We start from the raw sequence: 21444 nt of genomic DNA, 5'->3' as shown, positions 1-21444 counted from the left end.
ATTCTCTCAAGCAGCTCCATCACCTGGATGTTGCAGGTGTTCCCAGAGGTGCTGAGCGTTTGTTGGGCGCTTTGCCTTTTCTCTGTCAAACGCATCAAAACAATCTCAGTTGGGTTTAGGTTGGGTGATTGTGGAGGCCATATCATGGACACTGAATTCACATCCTCTCCTTCCTGGTCACATAGTATTTACATAACCTGGAGGTCTGTTTGCGTCTGTGTCCTATTGCAACACAAATGATATTCACAAAAAGTGCAAATGAGATGTGATGGCATGTTACAAAATGCTGTGGTTACCATGCTGGGTATTGTGCCTGGAATTTGCAATAAATCGCCAACAATGTCACCAGCAAAGCACCTCCGCAGCATTATACTTTCTCCTCCATGCTTCACAGTGGGCACCACACATGTAGAAACATCCACTCACCTTTTCTGTCTCAAAACACATGACGGTAGGTACCAAAAATCTCATTTTGACTGATCAGACAAGTAAAGATGTCCACTGATTTAATGGTCTGTCTTTGTCGCTTGGCCCAAACATGTCTCTTCCTGTTTGTGGTCCTCAGTAGTGGCTTCTTTGCATCATTTCATTTCTAAAGGCCTGCTTCTCGCAGTCTCCTCAACGGTTGAGGTTGTGTCTGCTGTTTGATGTCTGTGCATCGTTTTGTTATGAGGTGCTGTCAATTTTTGGTTTCCGATGCTGGTGACTCCTGAATTTATCCTAAACCAGAGGTACTGTACTTCTTAGTATAAGTCTCATGGATTGCTCCTCATAGGAACCAGGTTCATCACGGTGAGTGATGGTTTTTATATCTGTACTTGAAAGATACCTTCAAAGTTTTAGAAGTTTTCCAGATTGACGTTTTGCGTCTTGGGCTGGAGTCGCACCCAATGTATAAAATCTGTCTGATTTTTGTCTGCTGAGAATCGCACAAATGTTCTCAAATAATGGCTGAGCCTTTCCTGTCGCCTGCCCAATGCCTGAGAATTTCTCGCAAGTCACACTGATGGTCCGTGTGTAATCTGTATTTTTCTCGCCCCCCATAGACTTGCATTGGCGTTTTCTCAGCTGAGATACGCGGACAATCGCAGCCTGCTGCGATGCCCTGTTAATTCTTTACTGTGAGTTGTTGTTTCCATGTTATGTCTTAGAATAATTGTGGACTAGGGCTCAGCACTGTATGGAACGGCGTACCAGCATTGCCAATAAAATCTTAAGAGCCATTGTATAAACAAGTGTCCAAACCTTCACCCATACTGTATATTACTTACAGGTGATCTCTAAAGATCCATTTTTTAAAGTGGATTTTTTTTTTAATACATCTTTCTAAGGCTAGGCTCGCATTAGCATTTCTGTGCGCAGCGGATCATCTGCATACGCATGACCCAAACAAAAGCACTGCGTGTGCACTCGTTTAAATGCGTTTTGGCATGCGTTTGCTTTTTTATGCACATGGTGGAGGCGGTGATCTCATTTTCTGGATATGCGCAGTGTAAAGTACGCATGCGTACGAATGTCCATGCGTAGCAATGCGTTCCCATAGACAGTATGCGCACAATTGCGCAATATTTGACGCCTCAAAAAATGCACCATGTTGCGTTCGCCGCACACCGCGAAATGATGCATGCATACGCATCCGCATGTGAATGCATGCCAAAACATGTCCCTGCATACGCCATGTTAAAGATAGAAACGCTAATGTAAACCCGGCCTGACAAATGTCTAAAGTGCCACAGCCCGCGTTGATTGCTTGCTTTTTTTTTATATATACATTTTATAGTCCTTTTTAATAGCGAATATATTTGAATGCTGTCTCTCTCTCTCTGTGTGTAAGAGAGATTATATATATATATATATATATATATATATATATATATATATATATCTATCCTGTATGCAAGAAGACTATTGACTGTAGACCTTTTATTACTAGGGAAGATGAATTTTAGGAAACACAGAAGTGGTAGTTTTACTGTATGTTAAGTTGTGTGATCGTTTTTTTTTTTTTGTTTGTTTTTTTTTGTGACACATGTAATGGTGGGACGGTGTTGGTCAGTCAGTATTCCCACTTAAATGAGTTAATATAACATTTTAAAAAGTGTAAAATCTGCCCTGTAATAACCAGTGAACCTGTGTGTTTGACGAGCAAAGACTAGGTTGTCTGGTCCGATGCCATACGAAAGAATGTGAAAGACTGAAAGAAAAATATCATTTGCCATCATATAAATGTACACACACACACACACTCACACTCACACTCACACTCACACTCACACTCACACTCTCTCTGCATCACCACTAGGCAGCTAGACTATGTAGGCAGTGTGATGCTGTGGACTCTGTTCTCGTGGGCCACTTTTGGTTCTGGCATTTGTGGGTGTTACTCTGGGTAGGCCGTACATGTCATCCGTGGTTACAGACACACTGCAGGGCTTCATGACAACTGAATTGCGTAGTAAGTGGTCTCTTTTAGCAGAATCATTTCCCTGCCACAAAACAAATTGTCTTGTTGCTCAAACCATTTATGAAGAGTCCGAGTTGTTGACTCTGCCTCAGATTCTAATGTGACTGAGCATCTGCGGGATGTGCTGAAAGAAAAGTGTCGACCATGGAGCCCTCATCACCCAATGACAAGAATCTGCTACTAATGCTATATATATATATTTTTTTTTTTTTGTTACTGTCTATAGTTTTGATTGTGGATGGACTCAAGTTTTTTTTAAATGTTTAACATCAAAATTTTGAATGACTTTAATTTATTTTTTATTCTCTGTAGTTCCCATTTTCTGAAAATTTGGTCACGTTTTGCTGGCAGAATGATCAGGCCCAACAAAATGCTAACAAACTTACTGACATTTGTGCCAGAAATTGTTGTCAATCATAGCCTAATCACCAGTCCAGATAGCCAGAGATGTGGTGAATTTACTTAAAGGCGTTCTGGTTCTTCTTAACCCAACATTCTTTTAGATTAGGAGTGAGGTATAAAGCGCGAGCTTTAGTAAAGTTTCCCCTCTGATTACTTTTATATGTTTTACACATTTGTCTTTGTATGTCGTTTAAGCTTGCATTATTTCTGAGTGCTTTCCTATGTAGTTCTGATTAGTAAGTGATTTATGGGACTCCCGTTTGACATTTTGGTATTTTGGCAATTGCTCTGAAATTGTTGGAATCTCAAATTTTACTTAGATTGTGATTTCCCATTCTGAGTCAATTGCTGTATTGTGCATTAAATTGGCACAAGGAAGAGGGAAATGTTTTTGGCACTGTAGGGATTGGGATCCTTCAAAGGAATGGTGATTGTTTTCAGAAGAGAGAAGGGAACTGGATTCTGGAGCGCAAGTATAAATGAAGCGTATACAGGAACAAATGGGGATTTGTTAGCCCAGAACTTAAATATGCAGACAAGGGGATGTCAGGGGAAGCTTAGAATGGTAACAAGAAATTCTTTTAACCCAAAGACTAGTTTTGACAGTGGATTTTTATTTTTTTTTTTCAATGAAAAATTTGTTCTTTTAACCTTTTCATAGCTATAGGTATCTGAAATGCTTAGCTACTTAACCGAGTTCTTCAAAAGATCATTGCAGGTGCAGAAGCAGTCATAAATAAAAATACCATTGTAGTGAATATTGTACATTTTTCCTATGAGTTGTGATATTTCATGAACATACAGGTCCTTCTCAAAAAATTAGCATATAGTGTTAAATTTCATTATTTACCATAATGTAATGATTACAATTAAACTTTCATATATTATAGATTCATTATCCACCAACTGAAATTTGTCAGGTCTTTTATTGTTTTAATACTGATGATTTTGGCATACAACTCCTGAAAACCAAAAAAACCTGTCTCAATAAATTAGCATATCAAGAAAAGGTTCTCTAAACGACCTATTACCCTAATCTTCTGAATCAACTAATTAACTCTAAACACATGCAAAAGATACCTGAGGCTTTTAAAAACTCCCTGCCTGGTTCATTACTCAAAACCCCCATCATGGGTAAGGGTACCGTCACACATTGAAATTTTCATCGCTGCGACGGCACGATTCGTGACGTCGCAGCGTCGTATAATCATCGCTCCAGCGTCGTAGACTGCGGTCACACGTTGCAATCACGGCGCTGGAGCGATGCCGAAGTCCCCGGGTAACCAGGGTAAACATCGGGTAACTAAGCGCAGGGCCGCGCTTAGTAACCCGATGTTTACCCTGGTTACAAGCGTAAACGTAAAAAAACAAACCGTACATACTCACCCGTCGGTGTCCTTCAGGTCCCTTGCCGTCTGCTTCCTGCTCTGAGTGCAGCCGTACAGTGAGAGCAGAGCGCAGCACCGCTGCGATCTGCTCTCACTTTCCGGCCGGCACTCAGAGCAGGAAGCAGACGGCAAGGGACCTGAAGGACACCGACGGGTGAGTATGTACGGTTTGTTTTTTTACGTTTACGCTTGTAACCAGGGTAAACATCGGGTTACTAAGCGCGGCCCTGCGCTTAGTTACCCGATGTTTACCCTGGTTACAAGCGAAGACATCGCTGGATCGCTGTCACACACAACGATCCAGCGATGTCAGCGGGTGATCAAGCGACGAAAGAAAGTTCCAAACGATCTGCTACGACGTACGTTTCTCAGCAGGGTGTCTGATCGCAGTAGCGTGTCAGACACAGCGATATCGTAACGATATCGCTAGAACGTCACGAATCGTAACGTCGTAGCGATGGAAATTTCAATGTGTGACGGTACCCTAAGACTAGCGACCTGACAGATGTCAAGAAGGCCATCATTGACACCCTCAAGCAAGAGGGTAAGACCCAAAAAGAAATTTCTCAACAAATAGGCTGTTCCCAGAGTGCTGTATCAAGGCACCTCAATGGTAAGTCTGTTGGAAGGAAACAATGTGGCAGAAAACGCTGTACAACGAGAAGAGGTGACCGGACCCTGAGGAAGATTGTGGAGAAGGACCGATTCTAGACCTTGGGGAACCTGAGGAAGCAGTGGACTGAGTCTGGTGTGGCTATAGGTGCCGCATTCCCCAGGTAAAGCCACTTTTGAACCATAAACAGCAGCAGAAGCGCCTGACCTGGGCTACAGAGAAGCAGCACTGGACTGTTGCTAAGTGGTCCCAAGTACTTTTTTCTGATGAAAGCAAATTTTGCATGTCATTCGGAAATCAAGGTGCCAGAGTCTGGAGGAAGACTGGGGAGAAGGAAATGCCAAAATGCCTGAAGTCCAGTGTCAAGTACCCACAGTCAGTGATGGTGTGGGGTGCCATGTCAGCTGCTGGTGTTGGTCCACTGTGTTTCATCAAGGGCAGGGTCAATGCAGCTAGCTATCAGGAGATTTTGGAGCACTTCATGCTTCCATCGGCTGAAATGCTTTATGGAGATGAAGATTTCATTTTTCAGCACGACCTGGCACCTGCTCACAGTGCCAAAACCACTGGTAAATGGTTTACTGACCATGGTATTACTGTGCTCAATTGGCCTGCCAACTCTCCTGACCTGAACCCCATAGAGAATCTGTGGGATATTGTGAAGAGAAAGTTGAGAGACGCAAGACCCAACACTCTGGATGAGCTTAAAGGTACCTTCACACGAAACGACATTATAACGATATCGCTAGCAATCCGTGACGTTGCAGCGTCCTCGCTAGCGATATCGTTTCGTTTGACAGGCAGCAGCGATCAGGATCCTGCTGTGATGTCGCTGGTCGCTGAATAAAGTCCAGAACTTTATTTGGTCGTCCGATCGCTGTGTATCGTTGTGTTTGAAAGCAAAAGCAACGATACCAGCGATATTTTACACTGGTAACCAGGGTAAACATCGGGTTACTAAGCGCAGGGCCGCGCTTAGTTACCCGATGTTTACCCTGGTTACTAGCGTAAAATGTAAAAAAAACAAACAGCACATACTCACATTGCGTCCCCTGCAGTCTGCTTCCTCCTCTGACTCAGCGCCGCAAAGTGAAAGTGAAAGCAGCACAGCGGTGACGTCACCGCTCTGCTCTCACTGTACGGCGCTCAGTCAGTCAGGAAGTGGACGCAGGGGGACGTGAATGTAAGTATGTGCTGTTTGTTTTTTTTAGATTTTACGCTGGTAACCAGGGTAAACATCGGGTTACTAAGCGCGGCCCTGCGCTTAGTTACCCGATGTTTACCCTGGTTACCAGGGGACCTCGGCATAGTTGATCGCTGGAGAGCGGTCTGTGTGACAGCTCTCCAGCGACCAAACAGCGACGCTGCAGCGATCGACATCGTTGTCGCTATCGCTGCAGCGTCGCTTCGTGTGAAGGTACCTTAAGGCCGCTATTGAAGCATCCTGGGCCTCCATAACATCTCAGCAGTGTCACAGGCTGATTGCCTCCATGCCACGCCGCATTGAAGCAGTCATTTCTGCCAAAGGATTCCCGACCAAGTATTGAGTGCATAACTGAACATTATTATTTGATGGTTTTTTTGTTTGTTATTGAAAAACACTTTTATTTGATTGGACGGGTGAAATATGCTAATTTATTGAGACAGGTTTTTTTGGTTTTCAGGAGTTGTATGCCAAAATCATCAGTATTAAAACAATAAAAGACCTGACAAATTTCAGTTGGTGGATAATGAATCTATAATATATGAAAGTTTAATTGTAATCATTACATTATGGTAAATAATGAAATTTAACACTATATGCTAATTTTTTGAGAAGGACCTGTACACTGTGTGCAGAATTATTAGGCAAGTTGTATTTTGATCACATACTTTTATACATGTTGTCCTACTCCAAGCTGTTCAGGCTTGAGAGCCAACTACCAATTAAGTAAATCAGGTGATGTGCATCTCTGTAATGAGGAGGGGTGTTGTCTAATGACATCAAAACCCTATATAAGGTGTGCTTAATTATTAGGCAACTTCCTTTCCTTTGGCAAAATGGGTCAGAAGAGAGATTTGACAGGCTCTGAAAAGTCCAAAATTGTGAGATTTCTTGCAGAGGGATTAAGCAGTCTTGAAATTGCCAAACTTTTTGACGCGTGATCACCGAACAATCAAGCGTTTCATGGCAAATGGCCAACAGGGTCGCAAGAAGCATGTTGGGCAAAAAAGGCGCAAAATAACTGCCCATGAATTGAGGAAAATCAAGCGTGAAGCTGCCAAGATGCCATTTGCCACCAGTTTTGCCATATTTCAGAGCTGCAACGTTACTGGAGTAACAAAAAGCACAAGATGTGCGATACTCAGGGACATGGCCAAGGTAAGGAAGGCTGAAAAACGACCACCTTTGAGCAAGAAACCTAAGATAAAACGTTAAGACTGGGCCAAGAAATATCTTAAGACTGACTTTTCAAAGGTTTTATGGACTGATGAAATGAGTGACTCTTGATGGGCCAGATGGATGGGCCAGAGGCTGGATCAGTAAAGGGCAGAGAGCTCCACTCCGACTCAGATGCCAGCAAGGTGGAGGTGAGGTACTGGTATGGGCTGGTATCATCAAAGATGAACTTGTGGGACCTTTTCGGGTTGAGGATGGAGTGAAGCTCAACTTTCAGACCTACTGCCAGTTTCTGGAAGACAACTTCTTGAAGCAGTGGTACAGTAAGAAGTCGGTATCATTCAAGAAAAACATGGCTTTCATGCAGGACAATGCTCCATCACATGCCTCCAACTACTCCACAGTGTGGCTGGCCAGTAAAGGTCTCAAGAAAAAATGACATGGCCCCCTTGTTCACCTGATCTGAACCCCATAGAGAACCTGTGGTCCCTCATAAAAAGTGAGATCTACAGGGAGGGAAAGCAGTCCACCTCTCGGAACAGTGTCTGGGAGGCTGTGGTGGTTGCTGCATGCAATGTTGATCGTAAACAGATCAAGCAACTGACAGAATCTATGGATGGAAGGCTGCTGAGTGTCATCATAAAGAAAGGTGGCTATATTGGTCACTTAATTTTTTGGGGGGTTTGTTTTTGCATGCCAAAAATGTTTATTTCTAACTTTTGTGCAGTTATATTGGTTTACCTGGTGAAAATAAACAAGTGAGATGGGAATATATTTGGTTTTTATTAAGTTGCCCAATAATTCTGCACAGTAATAGATACCTGCACAAACAGAGATCCTCCTAAGATAGCCAAATCTAAAAAAAAAACAACAACAAAAAAAACCCCCAACTTCCAAAAATATTAAGCTTTGATATTTGAGTCTTTTGGGTTGACTGAGAACATAGTTGTTGATCAATAATAAAAAATAATCCTCTAAAATACAACTTGCCTAATAATTCTGCACACAGTGTATTTTGTACTCAAGTCTTTTTATTCCTGAGAGAACTTCTTAAACCATTCCATAGAAATCCCCACTAAATCCTGCAGACTTCCCTTATGGAAATTGGCACAGCATGTAAAATAACAAAAACACTATAGAGCTCTCTCCTGGAGCCTCTTTGGCCCCTTACTGTTTCTGTACACCCCAGCCTCCTGTGACAATCTCAATTTATGGAAAGTGTTTTTGTTCTAGACTGGTGGATTTTCCTGCGGATCCTCTGTTAATCCACAGCAAACCCCAATTGTTGCAGAATTGGATATCATCGTGATCTCCGTGGAGAAAATTCCACAAGTCAAGGCCAATCTGACCAAAAAAATAAAAATGCAACAAATATTTAAAATCTGGACTGTTTCGATATTTTTTTTCTTTCTTGCCCTGTGAATGATGTACAGACTCTGTATCCATTTTCTGCAGCAGATTTGCCATCTGATATTCTGCTATATGTGAACATGGCTTTTCTTACACCGGTTCATGTAATAATGGACATACGTCTAAACTTTTTTTTTACTTTCCTCTAAAAGGTTTGCATGCCTTTATTGCCCTTTTCCAGAAAATGGCCAGCTAAACTCAGATTTTTTTTTTTTACTTTTTTTTTTTTTTAGTGGCTTTGTATATTTTAATTATCCAAGTATCGTGTTTTATTTTTTTTGTTTGCTTTTTTTTTCTTGGGCATACATGCGTTGTTTTTTTCCCCCCCTGTTATGTGTACTTGTATTGTTTGCAAATCCAGTGGTGAAGTTGTGATATTTGCATTCTATAACTGGCCCCGCCATGCTGTTTGGTATTATCTACACTGGAATTTATAAAGATTCTCTTTCTCCCATTAAACCAGCTGTCCAGGCAATTACTTGAAAAGAAATCGTTTGGGAGGCCTCATCCTGTTTGCGTTCCAAGTTTCATGTTTGTTTCTTAAGACACTTGCTACTTTTATAATGGGACAATGAGGTCCTTTGTGCCACTGGAGTCATGTAGCCTTCCAGCTGCAAAGCACGTGATGACACCCCGGAGCCTGGCAACTATTAATCTTACTGGCACATCCTCTTTTAATGTGTCATCCCTCTGTTTCATGAATAACAATTAAGCAAAAAATGTCCACTTGTTGTTAAAGGAACCCTTCCTCTTCTAGTGCAATTCTACAATGTAACATAACAAGACAGATTTTTTTTTTTTTTTCTTTTCATTCTACAAAAACATTATGGAAAATCCTTCCCAAGTGTGTGATCCCTTACCATGCAGGCTTGGACTGGCCCACAGGAGAATCCAGGGCCACCACCCTCCTATATGAGCAGTGCTTGGCACATTATACTTTATTCACTATTTACAGACAGAGGCAGCATCTTATGTAATTAATAATCTACCCAGTTAATTGTTCTATACATTTATGATTGAGGATAATGTTACATTTGCATGTAGCTGAAAAGTGGGGCCCTGGAGTTGGTTACTGGTGGGCCTTGGCACCCCAGTCCAAGCACTGTCACCATGCATCTATATATTAATTTTTTTTTTTTTTTTTTTTAGATTTAGTGGCTTGTACTGTGGCTCAAAGGTTTGTATTTTGAATCTCTGAGAATATGCCGGATTTTCTCCCTTTCTTTGTAGAATTGCATTTGTACAGGGTCTTGTTTTTGTTTTAAGCTTTAGTTGGGAATGCCCTTTTTATATGTTGAATAATTTCATTACTGTCCCTAAGGGTACCGTCACACAGTGCAATTTTGATCGCTACGACGGCACGATTCGTGACGTTCCAGCGATGCATTTACGATATCGCTGTGTCTGACACGCTACTGCGATCCGGATCCCCGCTGAGAATCGTACGTCGTAGCAGATCGTTTGAAACTTTCTTTCGTCGTCTAGTGTCCCGCTGTGGCGGCATGATTGCATTGTGTGACACAGGTTGTATACGATGTGCGCACAGTAACCAACGGCTTCTACATCGCAAATACGTCATGAAATTATCGCTCCAGCGCCGTGTATTGCAACGTGTGACCGCAGTATACGACGCTGGAGCGATACTTATACGACTCTGCAACGTCACGAATCGTGCCGTCGTAGCGATGAAAATGGCACTGTGTGACGGTACCCTAAGATGTTATGAATATGTAATGGTGAGGGGGGTCCTAGCTCAGGAGTTCCTGTTAGTTCATTCATAGTGATCATTGGTGCCAGTTTTATGGCCTTATGAGCTGCTGTGTAAGGCTACTTTCACACATCAGTTTTTTGCCGTTGGACACAACCCGGCTAATTTTGAAAAAAAAAAAAAAACCCCGTTGCAAATTGTGAAAAACTGATGCGACGGATCCGTTTTTCTGCTGGATCCAACTGTTTTTTTTCGACGGACAGAAAAAACGTTCCTCTGAATGTTTTCTCCAGCCGCTGGAAAACTAATTTTTGACTGATCCGACAAAAAACTGATGAAACTTGATGCCATCCGTCGCAATCTGGCGCTAATACAAGTCTATGAGAAAAAAAAAAAAAACTGATCCGGTGGCAACTTTTGCCAGATCCAGGTTTTGTTTTTTTTTTGCCTGATGGCAACAACCTGATGTGTGAAAGGGGCCTTAATTGGAGTGTATGGATGTCCCTAAATACAAGTGGTCCCAAATAGCCTAGATGGAACTATTCCTTCAAACATCTGTTTAACATAAAAAAAAAAAAGAAATTCCAGAGTTCAGTAATGAAGCAATATGTTTCATCTGTTACATGCATGAGCTCATAAATGTATCCCGCTTTTCCACCTCCTGGATGTTGGTGATCTTTCTTTTGTGGACGTATCATGTCAAGTCCCACCATGTTGTTGTGGTGTGTTTTGTTTTTCTTGTTTAAGGGATGGTTTACCTAGCGCACACACAAATTTAGAGGCAGTCGGCCTAACAATTTTTCAGGCAGCAGCAATCCGGACCATCTGTCGTACATAGGAGCGCTTGTTTGGCCTAGAACTCCTGTGTTCTGGGACATGTCTGGCCGCAGTTTCTCTGGAAAAGACCTGTAGTCCAAAATCAGACCTGCGGGATTCTGATCTCCCAGAACAATCAATCTGTTTTGGAGGCAATGCCATGGGATCATGCATGAGGTATCGGGGTCTAGCCCAGCATTTACAGCTTGTCATTGAAGATTCAATGAGGACCTGGTGGTTAAGGGAGCGGTGTAAGCCTTCCTTGCTGGAGCCCTGACACCTCATGCAGCATCTGTTACGATACTCCAGCATGTGCGCGTCCCTTTCCAGGGGGGAAAGCATCTGGCTAATTTTACTCTTATACCATGGATCTAAATGAGTGGCAACCCAGCAATCAGCACTATTTCTAACCCTAAGAATATGGGCATCATGTGCAGCAAGAAGGCGTTCATGTGTTGGGTGCTTCCATGTGGTCCAAGTCTGTGGTGTGTGGGTGGCAGGGTAACACTGAAGGTTGCTTCCTCCGGCCGCTCCCACCATTCATGGACAACAGAGATGGGATCATTGTCCTCTTAATCTCCTGATTGTTGGCCGACTGTCTAATGTGTATGCCCCAACTGTTATCGGCAGGTTCAGTCAACCTTACTGTGTGTATGGAGGGCTTTTTTTTTTTTTTTTATTCCAAATTGGTTTGTTTGCTCAAACATTAATTAAAGGGGAATGTACACTAAGCATGCTGCTGAATACCCGATAAACAAGCAAAGTGATTGGTGAAATAATGTTTTGGTTTGCACTAAAGTTCATCGTTCCCTGCAGCACATCTTCCTGTGTAAACAAGACCTATGCTGTCATGAACAATTCAGGCCTATACCCACTGAACAGTTTAATACAGATTGTGTGTCTGGAGAGCTGCTTGTCTAAGCAGGCTATAAAACTACCTGATCAAGCAAGTAAGGCACTTATCGCAGGTCTTTTACCATTAGTCAGTGTAAATGGACCTTTAGACCAGTTGATAATCTGCACACAAATATTCTTAATGCTTGTTCCCGACTATCGGCCCATGTAAGCGTGTCAGCAGTCACATGACCATTTGTCAGGTGATCAGCTCTTATATGCCGAAATAAAACGTGTACCTAGTGTACACAGGTGATGTGCTGCTGATTAACATTATGCTATATGGCAACAGAACAGTCATAGTAACGCTCTGTTCTCACTAGTATTCATCTATCTGTGTAAGCAGGGCAGTAAACGGAGCTGATCATCTTTTATCTAGTGGTCTGAGGACAGCTATGTAAATACCCCTTGTAGGGAATGTCATCTGAACATGAGTTATTGGTTTGTTTTTTTTTGTGTTAAATGCAATTACAAGTGGCAGTATTATGAGAAAGAAACGAAACAAACAAAACAAAAATAATCTGCTAAAAAATACAAAATTGGTAATCTTGTAATTTTTTACACTGACCATACTTCCTGTCGTTTCAGGAAGACTTTCAGCAGTTTCCTTTTCATTAAATAACAGTTACAATGTCAGACAGCAAAGGATTCACCAATCACAATAGGTGAGGACACTGCACACCACCACCACCTTTCCCTCTTAGGCCCCTTTCACACATCCGTTTTTGTCCGTCAGTCACAATCCGTTGGCTCGATGGATCCGTTGCAGATTGTGAAAAACTGATGCGACGGATCAGTTTTTTGGAGGGATCCGACTAATTGGGTCAGAGCATGCTCAGTTAAAGGAAAAAAAAAAAGGAAATCATTTGACGGATCCAGTGCCCATAGGCTTCCATTCTAGCAAATGAAGGTTCCATCGCTGTCCAGTTTTTCAACGTACACAAAAAACGTTACTTTGTCCGTTGTCTCCGGTCAAACAACCTTCGATGGAACCGGCGAACGATAAATGAAACGTGACGCCATTCATCGCTAATACAAGTCTATGAGGAAAAAAAAGGATCCGGTGGCATCAGTCGCCGGATCCGTTTTTTTTTTTTGTTTGTTTTGTTTTTTTCTTCAAAATTTGACGGATTGCAACTGATGGCAAAAAACTGATGTGAAAGGGGCCTTACAATGACCTGCCATTAGATGCTTCAGTACACATGTCTATACATTGTGGCTAATATTCATGTGAATGTCCTGAAACGCCAAAAAAACAAAGTCCCCGTGGCCAATATGAAAACTGCAAGATTTCTAATTTTTTATTTTTAATATAGATTTTGATGTGGGAGGAAAAAGCCTCTTCTTTCTTAATACACTTAACACAAAAACCTGATTTTAAACAATAGGTAATTTTCTGATGACACGTTCCCTTTTAGGCTATGTGCTCACGTTGCTGATTTTGCTGCGGATCCGCAGCGGATTTGCAGCTGTTTTCCATTCTGTTTACAGTACCATGTAAACCTATGGAAAACCAAATCCACGGTGCACATGCTGTGGAAAAACGCACGAACGCTGCGTTGTATTTTCCGCAGCATGTCACCGAAAATCACCGCATCGTATTCATTGACTGTGGTATTTACCTTGCGACGAGTGAATGTCTCCGTAAGATAAATAGACATGCTGCGGTTACGCAGGCCCTGCACGCATAGTGGAGACGAGATTTCATAAAATCCCCTCCACTATTCTGTAACATCTGGACGCTGTGGCTGTAGACAGCGTCCAATCCGCAGCAAATCCTGATGCACGTGGAAATATACCCTTAGAGTTTCTCCTCCTTAATTTTGGCTTTCAGTGGGAGTCTGAGATCCTACCAATCAAAACTTCACATGTCAAGTTTATTGTTGTTGTGTTTTTTTCTTTAAAAACATCTGTAATTTGGCAATTAGCCTTGTATGGAAGAGACTTTAACTTCTCTGGTAAATCAGGATGTGTACATATTCAAGCAATGGATTGGACTCTCAGAACAATGTAAAAAGTAAATCTGTAATGAGTGCGATCTGCAGTCTTGTATTTTTCCACACTGATGAAAATAGTGCCATAGACCGCTTTTTTTTTTTTTGCTTTTTTTTGTGCGAGTGCATCTCTTGTTCTTTTTAGTTTAATGACAAATGACCTAAAGTTTACCCCTGCAGCATTAGCCAGAAGTGTGCACATAGAATGAAGCCTCTTTTTACATAATCAGGTTGGGTTCTTGGTTTTCTTTTTTTTTTTTTCCTCTTGAGGCAGCTGGGCCCATTGATGATTTAAAACTGCTATAACCTTTGACCTTCCTACTCGTGTCAATCTCCATCTGACCCGGTGTGCGCTTTTTATTTTTCTCCTCCCTGAAAGACCAGTAATGCTGTTATCAAAAAGGGTGACAGATGATAAGAAAATCCCAACAGTGAAGTATTAGAAAATGTTTGGTTTGGAGCGGAGACTTTAGAGTTCAATAACTTTGCCTGTCTTATGTTATAGACATGGAAATGATATATTTTTTAATTTATGTATTAGTGCTTTTACATGTAATGTCCAAGGACACTAATTCTACATATGGAAGCTGTTGTGAATGACATGTCCCTATTTAGGGATTTTAATGTAACTGATTACAGCGTTATATTTTTTGATGATCACGCTACGGCTGGGTGATCCCATCATCGTGTCCTCCTCAAGGTGATGTGACAGAGTGCGGCATATGTAGGAAATGAATATCCAAATAATATGTACTAGATATGTGTAGATGTAAAAGAGAGCGAGCGATAAATGTTGCTATTTTTTGATACACATTTAAAGATACAAATGTGAAAGCTCCTCATTGACCACATGAAATAAAGTATTGGGTACATATAGGAGGCCAACTCCTTTTATTAACCACGTCCATCTTTGCCTCTAGAAATGCCGTATGCAACAATGACATGGAAGGGTCTTCTATTAGAAACAAGTCCTGTGTCTAATATAGATTGTGAAACTAGTTTTAAATTGATTGTTTTACTTAACCTTTTCTTATTTCCCCTACCCCACCTCCCCTCCTCTACCCCTTATCATGGTGGCTATGTGGAGACAATGTATCACAGCTTGCCCAGTATGGGGCCCCCAATCCAAGGAGCATGCAGAGGGCCTATGTTGACTGCTGACCACTGCCATAAGTGTTTACAATGGGCACAAATATATCCAGACAGATCTGTAGCTCTTGTTTTTTTAATCATGTGAACAGCCATATGCATTGTATCTTGGTGCCATAAGTCTCCTTGCTACAAACTATGGGGGGGAAAGGTAAGCAGTCAGAGGCAGTGCAATACTCTGGGCGATGCCTTGCTGGAAAACATTTGGCCACCCAGGCTTTATTCTACGCTGCACGGTTATTGTGAACGTGTGCTCCTAAACGTTTGTTTCGTGATCATAGTGCGCTCTACACTGGCTGCCGAATACCCAACTAACGAACAAAAGGCTGAAAAGATCATCGTTCTCGGCAGCACATCGTCTTGTGTAAACAGGACCTATTATGCCAAGAACAATGGTGGCCTATGCACTGAGAATAATTACTGATTGTTCAGCGCTCATCTGAAGCGCAGTCAGTCTGCGGCTTGTAAATGACCACTGATTGGTAAATATTTTACTGATTGGTGATCATTTAATGCTGAAAAACTTACTTTCACGTGCTAACTAAAGTATTGTTAGTGATTGTTGTTCAGGATAATGAGCACTTGCAACAAAAAAAAGACTTTCTCAAATTTTCATGTTGTATTTAGATATGTTTAGATGTTTTTTTATTTTAGCTTCAAAACTTGTTTCTCGTTATCTTCTAATATCCCATATGATTTGCAGCTCTGTTCTGTATACGGCCAATGATGGATATATTTAGTTTTAGAAGATTTTAGTTTTGTCAGTTGCTGAAAAATTATACTAATTTGAACGCTTTTTTTTTCCTTGACCTGATTCAATAACCAAGTCACTGCTGTGCATATGTTCCATTCATTTTAGACTTTAGGTTGTGCCAAGTATTGCTCTTTTGTTGCTGACCACTTGACAAGCCAAGATATGATAGCCTTTGGCTTTTTCTCTTTCCTACTTTGCCTGTGGCTATCTGGCTCATGCTGGAAAGAGAGGTGGATTAAAGCACTTTAGTGATGCAAGAGAGGTCACAGCGTCAGGTCAGGGCTTAACTCTAGTGACCATTCATCACATGTTGATTGATTGCCACATGTTTCCCGGGGACATATCCATCAGCTCCCCCCTCCTGAGGGAGCAGATGGACAAGAAAGTAGCCAGGACTTGTGCCACCCAGGAATTTCCTCTGTTGTTCAATCCTTTTCCTGTTTGGTGACTTTGGTTTTACTTATCTATTTAGTTGAAGCAACTTAAGGAAACGACAAATCTTTATTTGCCATTGTTATCTGTTCGATTTCCAAACGTCAGTTGTTATAGCTAGCAGTAACGCTTTAGCTTTGCTTTTTATAAATATTTATATAATTTATTTGAATTTTTTTTTTTTTTATTATAGGAAAGCCTTAGTAGTTTCAGTGGAACCTTAAATATACCAACACTGCAGACTAATAAAGCATTCTCTTCAAACCCTGTGTCATAAAGAAAATAAAAAAACATGGTCTTCATATCTTAGGCTAACAAGCCTTATACAGCTTTATTCAATTTGCTCTCCTGTTAGCCTGGGTTCAGATGACTGCATATGGCGGTCCTCATACAGATCGCAGCGCCAAACTGATCGTGGGTCAACAGACTCCGAATTACATCCTCATATGCCTGTAAAACTGTATTTTTGGGTCATTACGGGCATATACATCCATCTGAACCTAGTATTAGGATGTGTCCAAACGTGGCATAAAATGAGCAAAAGTAAAAAAATATATATGAATCTACTGCAAAATCCACATTAAATACAAAATCTGGGTGGAAAATCCACAGCCCATCCATACTGTGTGAACCTCCATAAAGGCCATATATTGCTTCTGGTTGATTATTTGGCTACATAGTCATAGAGGAACAGTGCACATATGTCTCCAATATCCATTCGCAATGACTGCAAATATAAATAAAATCTGATAATTTGGGGACATTTCTTTATAAAAGGGTGGGTTTGAATGCAAAGACTTTTTTTTCTTTTCTTTGTTTTCATTTTTGCTTGGCTTGGATAATATTTTACATTCATTACTTGTTAATTGAACACTCCTATGTTAAATAGCTGTGATATAACCTTCCTAGTGAAACTTTTTTTTTTTTTTTTTTTTTGTATTAACAGCACTGTAAAATTTTAAGTTGAATTGATTAGTGTATACTTCGGTCTGTGCGCCAACATTGCAGGTGAATGGAGGCATCACACAATGCCAATTAACTCCTTGGGCTACCTGTGTAATACATGGAGGGTACACTGCACTGACTCTCAGCCTTGGCTAAAGGTACCTTCACACGAAGCGACGCTGCAGCGATAGCGACAACGATGTCGATCGCTGCAGCGTCGCTGTTTGGTCGCTGGAGAGCTGTCACACAGACCGCTCTCCAGCGATCAACTATGCCGAGGTCCCCTGGTAACCAGGGTAAACATCGGGTAACTAAGCGCAGGGCCGCGCTTAGTAACCCGATGTTTACCCTGGTTACCAGCGTAAAATCTAAAAAAAACAAACAGCACATACTTACATTCACGTCCCCCTGCGTCCACTTCCTGACTGACTGAGCGCCGTACAGTGAGAGCAGAGCGGTGACGTCACCGCTGTGCTGCTTTCACTTTCACTTTGCGGCGCTGAGTCAGAGGAGGAAGCAGACTGCAGGGGACGCAATGTGAGTATGTGCTGTTTGTTTTTTTTACATTTTACGCTAGTAACCAGGGTAAACATCGGGTAACTAAGCGCGGCCCTGCGCTTAGTAACCCGATGTTTACCCTGGTTACCAGTGTAAAATATCGCTGGTATCGTTGCTTTTGCTTTCAAACACAACGATACACAGCGATCGGACGACCAAATAAAGTTCTGGACTTTATTCAGCGACCAGCGACATCACAGCAGGATCCTGATCGCTGCTGCGTGTCAAACGAAACGATATCGCTAGCGAGGACGCTGCAACGTCACGGATTGCTAGCGATATCGTTATAATGTCGTTTCGTGTGAAGGTACCTTAATTTATGGAGGTCACAAATTGGAACCACATCACAACCTTAATAATTTAATAAGGAATATGGACTGGGTTGTCCTTGTAGAATGAGAGGTTTTGTTTTCTGCAGAAAGTAATGGTACAATATTAAATGGTCGTTAAGAAGTTGGTTTTCCTACCAGCTGGATTTACTGATGCAGTGATATCATTGGTAGAGTTGGCATCTACTTCTTTTTTTTTTTTTTTTTTTTTTGATTCCCTATAAAGCACCATAAGATTTTGCAGTGCTTCAACGTCACTGTCCCCATTGGGACTCGCAATTTAAATTCCCTACTGGTATATCTTTGGAGTGAGATGGGGATGGTAAAACCTGGTGGAAACTCAGACAAAACCAGAGTACCCGGAGGAAGCCCACGCAAACACTGAACAAACTCTTTGCCGATGATGTCCTTGGTGGGTTTTGAACCGAGGACCCATTGCTGTAAAGCAACAGTGCTAAACACTGATGCACCATGCTGCCCATAATCTGATAACCTAGGAAAAAGTGCAAAAATTGAATACCAGTCATTAGTTAACTTTAACACTAGATGTGGGAGACATTTGTGCAAGCATCGTTCACTTAGTGTTATAGGATCACTTATCCAATGTGAATAGGTCAGCTCTACCTGGAGTAAGCTGCAAGTTGTTGTTTTTCTATTATAATGCGCCATTTTTTTACTTCATTCTAGGTTCTGCATTTCTACTGTGATCCTTGTTCTATTCCTATCTGTCGAGAGTGCACTATGGGACGCCACAATGGGCACAGCTTTATCTATCTCCAAGAGGCTCTTCAAGACTCGAGGGCCCTCACTATTCAGCTGTTGGCAGATGTTCAGCAAGGACGCCAGGCTGTTCAGGTAAGAATGTTGAGATTGTCAGATGTATACTGCAGCATCCCAAACTAGAGAATGGTTTATATTAGAAGTAGTGCATGTAGTTAGTACATCATCTGCCATAAATGAAAAGTGGTCTACATCCAGGTAGGTGCATAGAGCCAGCGATTGATTGTCTCCTCAGCAGCTTATACAGTGAATATGGTCATTTCTGCTCACCTTGTTTTCGATTCCTGCTAGGGAATTCTGATTCAGTTTAGGCTTCCAGTCCGGATGAGCCATATGCGCACGTAACTTGTGACGAAGTATTGTAGCACCTTAAATTGGAAAAACCTGTAAAACAGCCCAGCCATTATAGCCCAGGAATGGCCACAGTGAGGTATATGTAGACATGCTAAGGGGTGGCATCTCCTCTCACTTGAAAGTTTTTCCCAAAAACCTTCAAAGAATGTTTTTCTTCTGGTGATATTGCTAAAATCCTAGTTTCCGCATTGAGACACTAAAGAAGACCTCTGGCATGCCTGTCATACTTGTCTACCACATCCGCTTCTTATTCGATAAGCAAAAAACTCTCCAGAGGGATCTTTTCTGGCGGTGAAGTAGTGTGGAAGGTCTCACTTTGGCACTACTCGAGACACGTACCATTTACAGGGATTTTTCGTGATTAGAAAGAAGTGGCTTCTTGCATCCAAAAAACAACAGCTACACATCTGCCTTCAGGTTATGTATTGTCCTGCTCCATTCACTTCAATAATACTAGCCTGCCATATACCAGGCATCACCCACTGATGGGTATGGGTAAGGCTGGTTTCACCTTTGCGGATGGAGGGCTGCGTATGTCCTCAGTGAAGCCCCGCCCACCGCCACACCTCCGGGCAGCTTCGCCTACGTCGGCATGCGGCGTGCGTACCCTATCTTTACTATTAGGTACGCAGGCCATGCGGATGCCTCCGCATGCATCATTTTGATGGTGCGGCGACCTGCGCCGAATGCAACGAGTTGCAATTTGGTGCGGTCGACGCACCGTCAAAACGCATGCGGAGGTATCTGCATGGCCTGCGTACCTAATGTTAAAGATGGGGTACGCATGCAGCCGTAGGCGGAGCTGAATGAAGAGGTGAGGCAGAGGGCGGGGCTTCACGGAGGAAGTCTGCAGCCCTGCTGAACGCTAGTGTGAAAGCAGCCTTAGTTGGGGAAAGGCAGCCATAGTTTTCTAATCCTTGAAAACAGTTTGAAATCTGAAAATGAACAGTAGAGGAACGTCTGAAGGCTCATTCACATATCTTTGGTCTGTTTTTTTTTATTTTTAATGAGGTAAACCATGACCTTTAAAAATAAAAATAAAAAAAAAATAAAAATAAAGTCCGTCTGTCATATACGAGACTTGTGAATTTGGTCTTAAAGTTTGTGTAGTCTATAGACGGTTAGTGTCCCTCAAATATGGTAAAAGGTTTAATTTCTGCACTTTAGTATCATCAACACACTGCATAGACATTGTGATAAGAGTATTAAAGCATAAGATAAAAAGGTCACATCCATCTCTGAGGGGATGTGGTGGAGTCAGAGGCACCTGATTCGTTAAGAGGCATACATTAATGAAACGGGTGCATCTTAATAGTGGTGTGCGCCTCGCCACAAATCTTACTCCAGTCAGTGACTAGAATAAGATTTTGGCATAAGGTACTCCTAAACTCTTCTTGAAGTAAACATGGGTGTTACACCGTGTTCCATCTTTGCCCCATCCCCGCTTCGCCCATTTTGGCTGAGATGGCCAAAACTGAAGTGAAAACACACCAAAAGCTGCAAAATTTTGAGACTTTTCAAAGTGTTTTGCTCCAGATTTCTGGCATAAATACTTTAAAGGATCAGGGAAAATATTTTGTCAATTTAATTTTATTTTAGCTCTGTATCAGAGACCTTCCAGAGTCCTTAATGATCAAGTAGCGGTATCAGCTGAATCTTACATAATTTTATGTCTACTCTTGAGAAGATTCATGAGTCTAGCTAAACATGAATGAAAACAAAAATTTGGTCACATTGACATCAGCTAAATTCTTTACAGTTTGACATGGTGTTAATTCATTGTCTTGTAAGGAGTCTTCCTAGTTAGTGACAATCCTATGTATGTGGCCTACTTAATAAAGTCTAGATGATAGACTTAATTTTAAAATAATTTGTGATTTTGGATGGCGGAGCTCATTACAATGCGTGATGAATCTCTGATCCTGATCTTATACCTGTTTAGTAAAGTTCCACATAACATTTTCTTGCTCAGCTTTGTGGATCCTTTTGAGGTTCTGGAAACCAATGGTCAAATTTTGTTTTCCAAATCACATCCCAAACCTCCTGTATATAATCTTCTCATTCTGTAGACAAG

At 41.7% G+C, this 21444-nt stretch overlaps 1 protein-coding gene across 1 annotated transcript in view; it reads left to right on the top strand.

Annotated features, from left to right (window-relative positions):
• TRIM71 (tripartite motif containing 71) overlaps positions 1-21444 on the top strand; it is a 76689-nt gene that overhangs the window by 41062 nt on the left and 14183 nt on the right. Inside the window, exon 2 of the mRNA XM_077268979.1 lies at positions 18924-19091. Coding sequence (XP_077125094.1) covers positions 18924-19091 — 168 coding nt within the window. The remainder of the gene's footprint in view (positions 1-18923; positions 19092-21444) is intronic.

The sequence above is a fragment of the Ranitomeya variabilis genome, chromosome 6, assembly GCF_051348905.1.
Source record: "Ranitomeya variabilis isolate aRanVar5 chromosome 6, aRanVar5.hap1, whole genome shotgun sequence".
NCBI lineage: Eukaryota > Metazoa > Chordata > Amphibia > Anura > Dendrobatidae > Ranitomeya > Ranitomeya variabilis.
The sequence above is the reverse complement of the archived record's forward strand: the minus strand, read 5'-3'. Positions and strand labels throughout refer to the sequence as shown.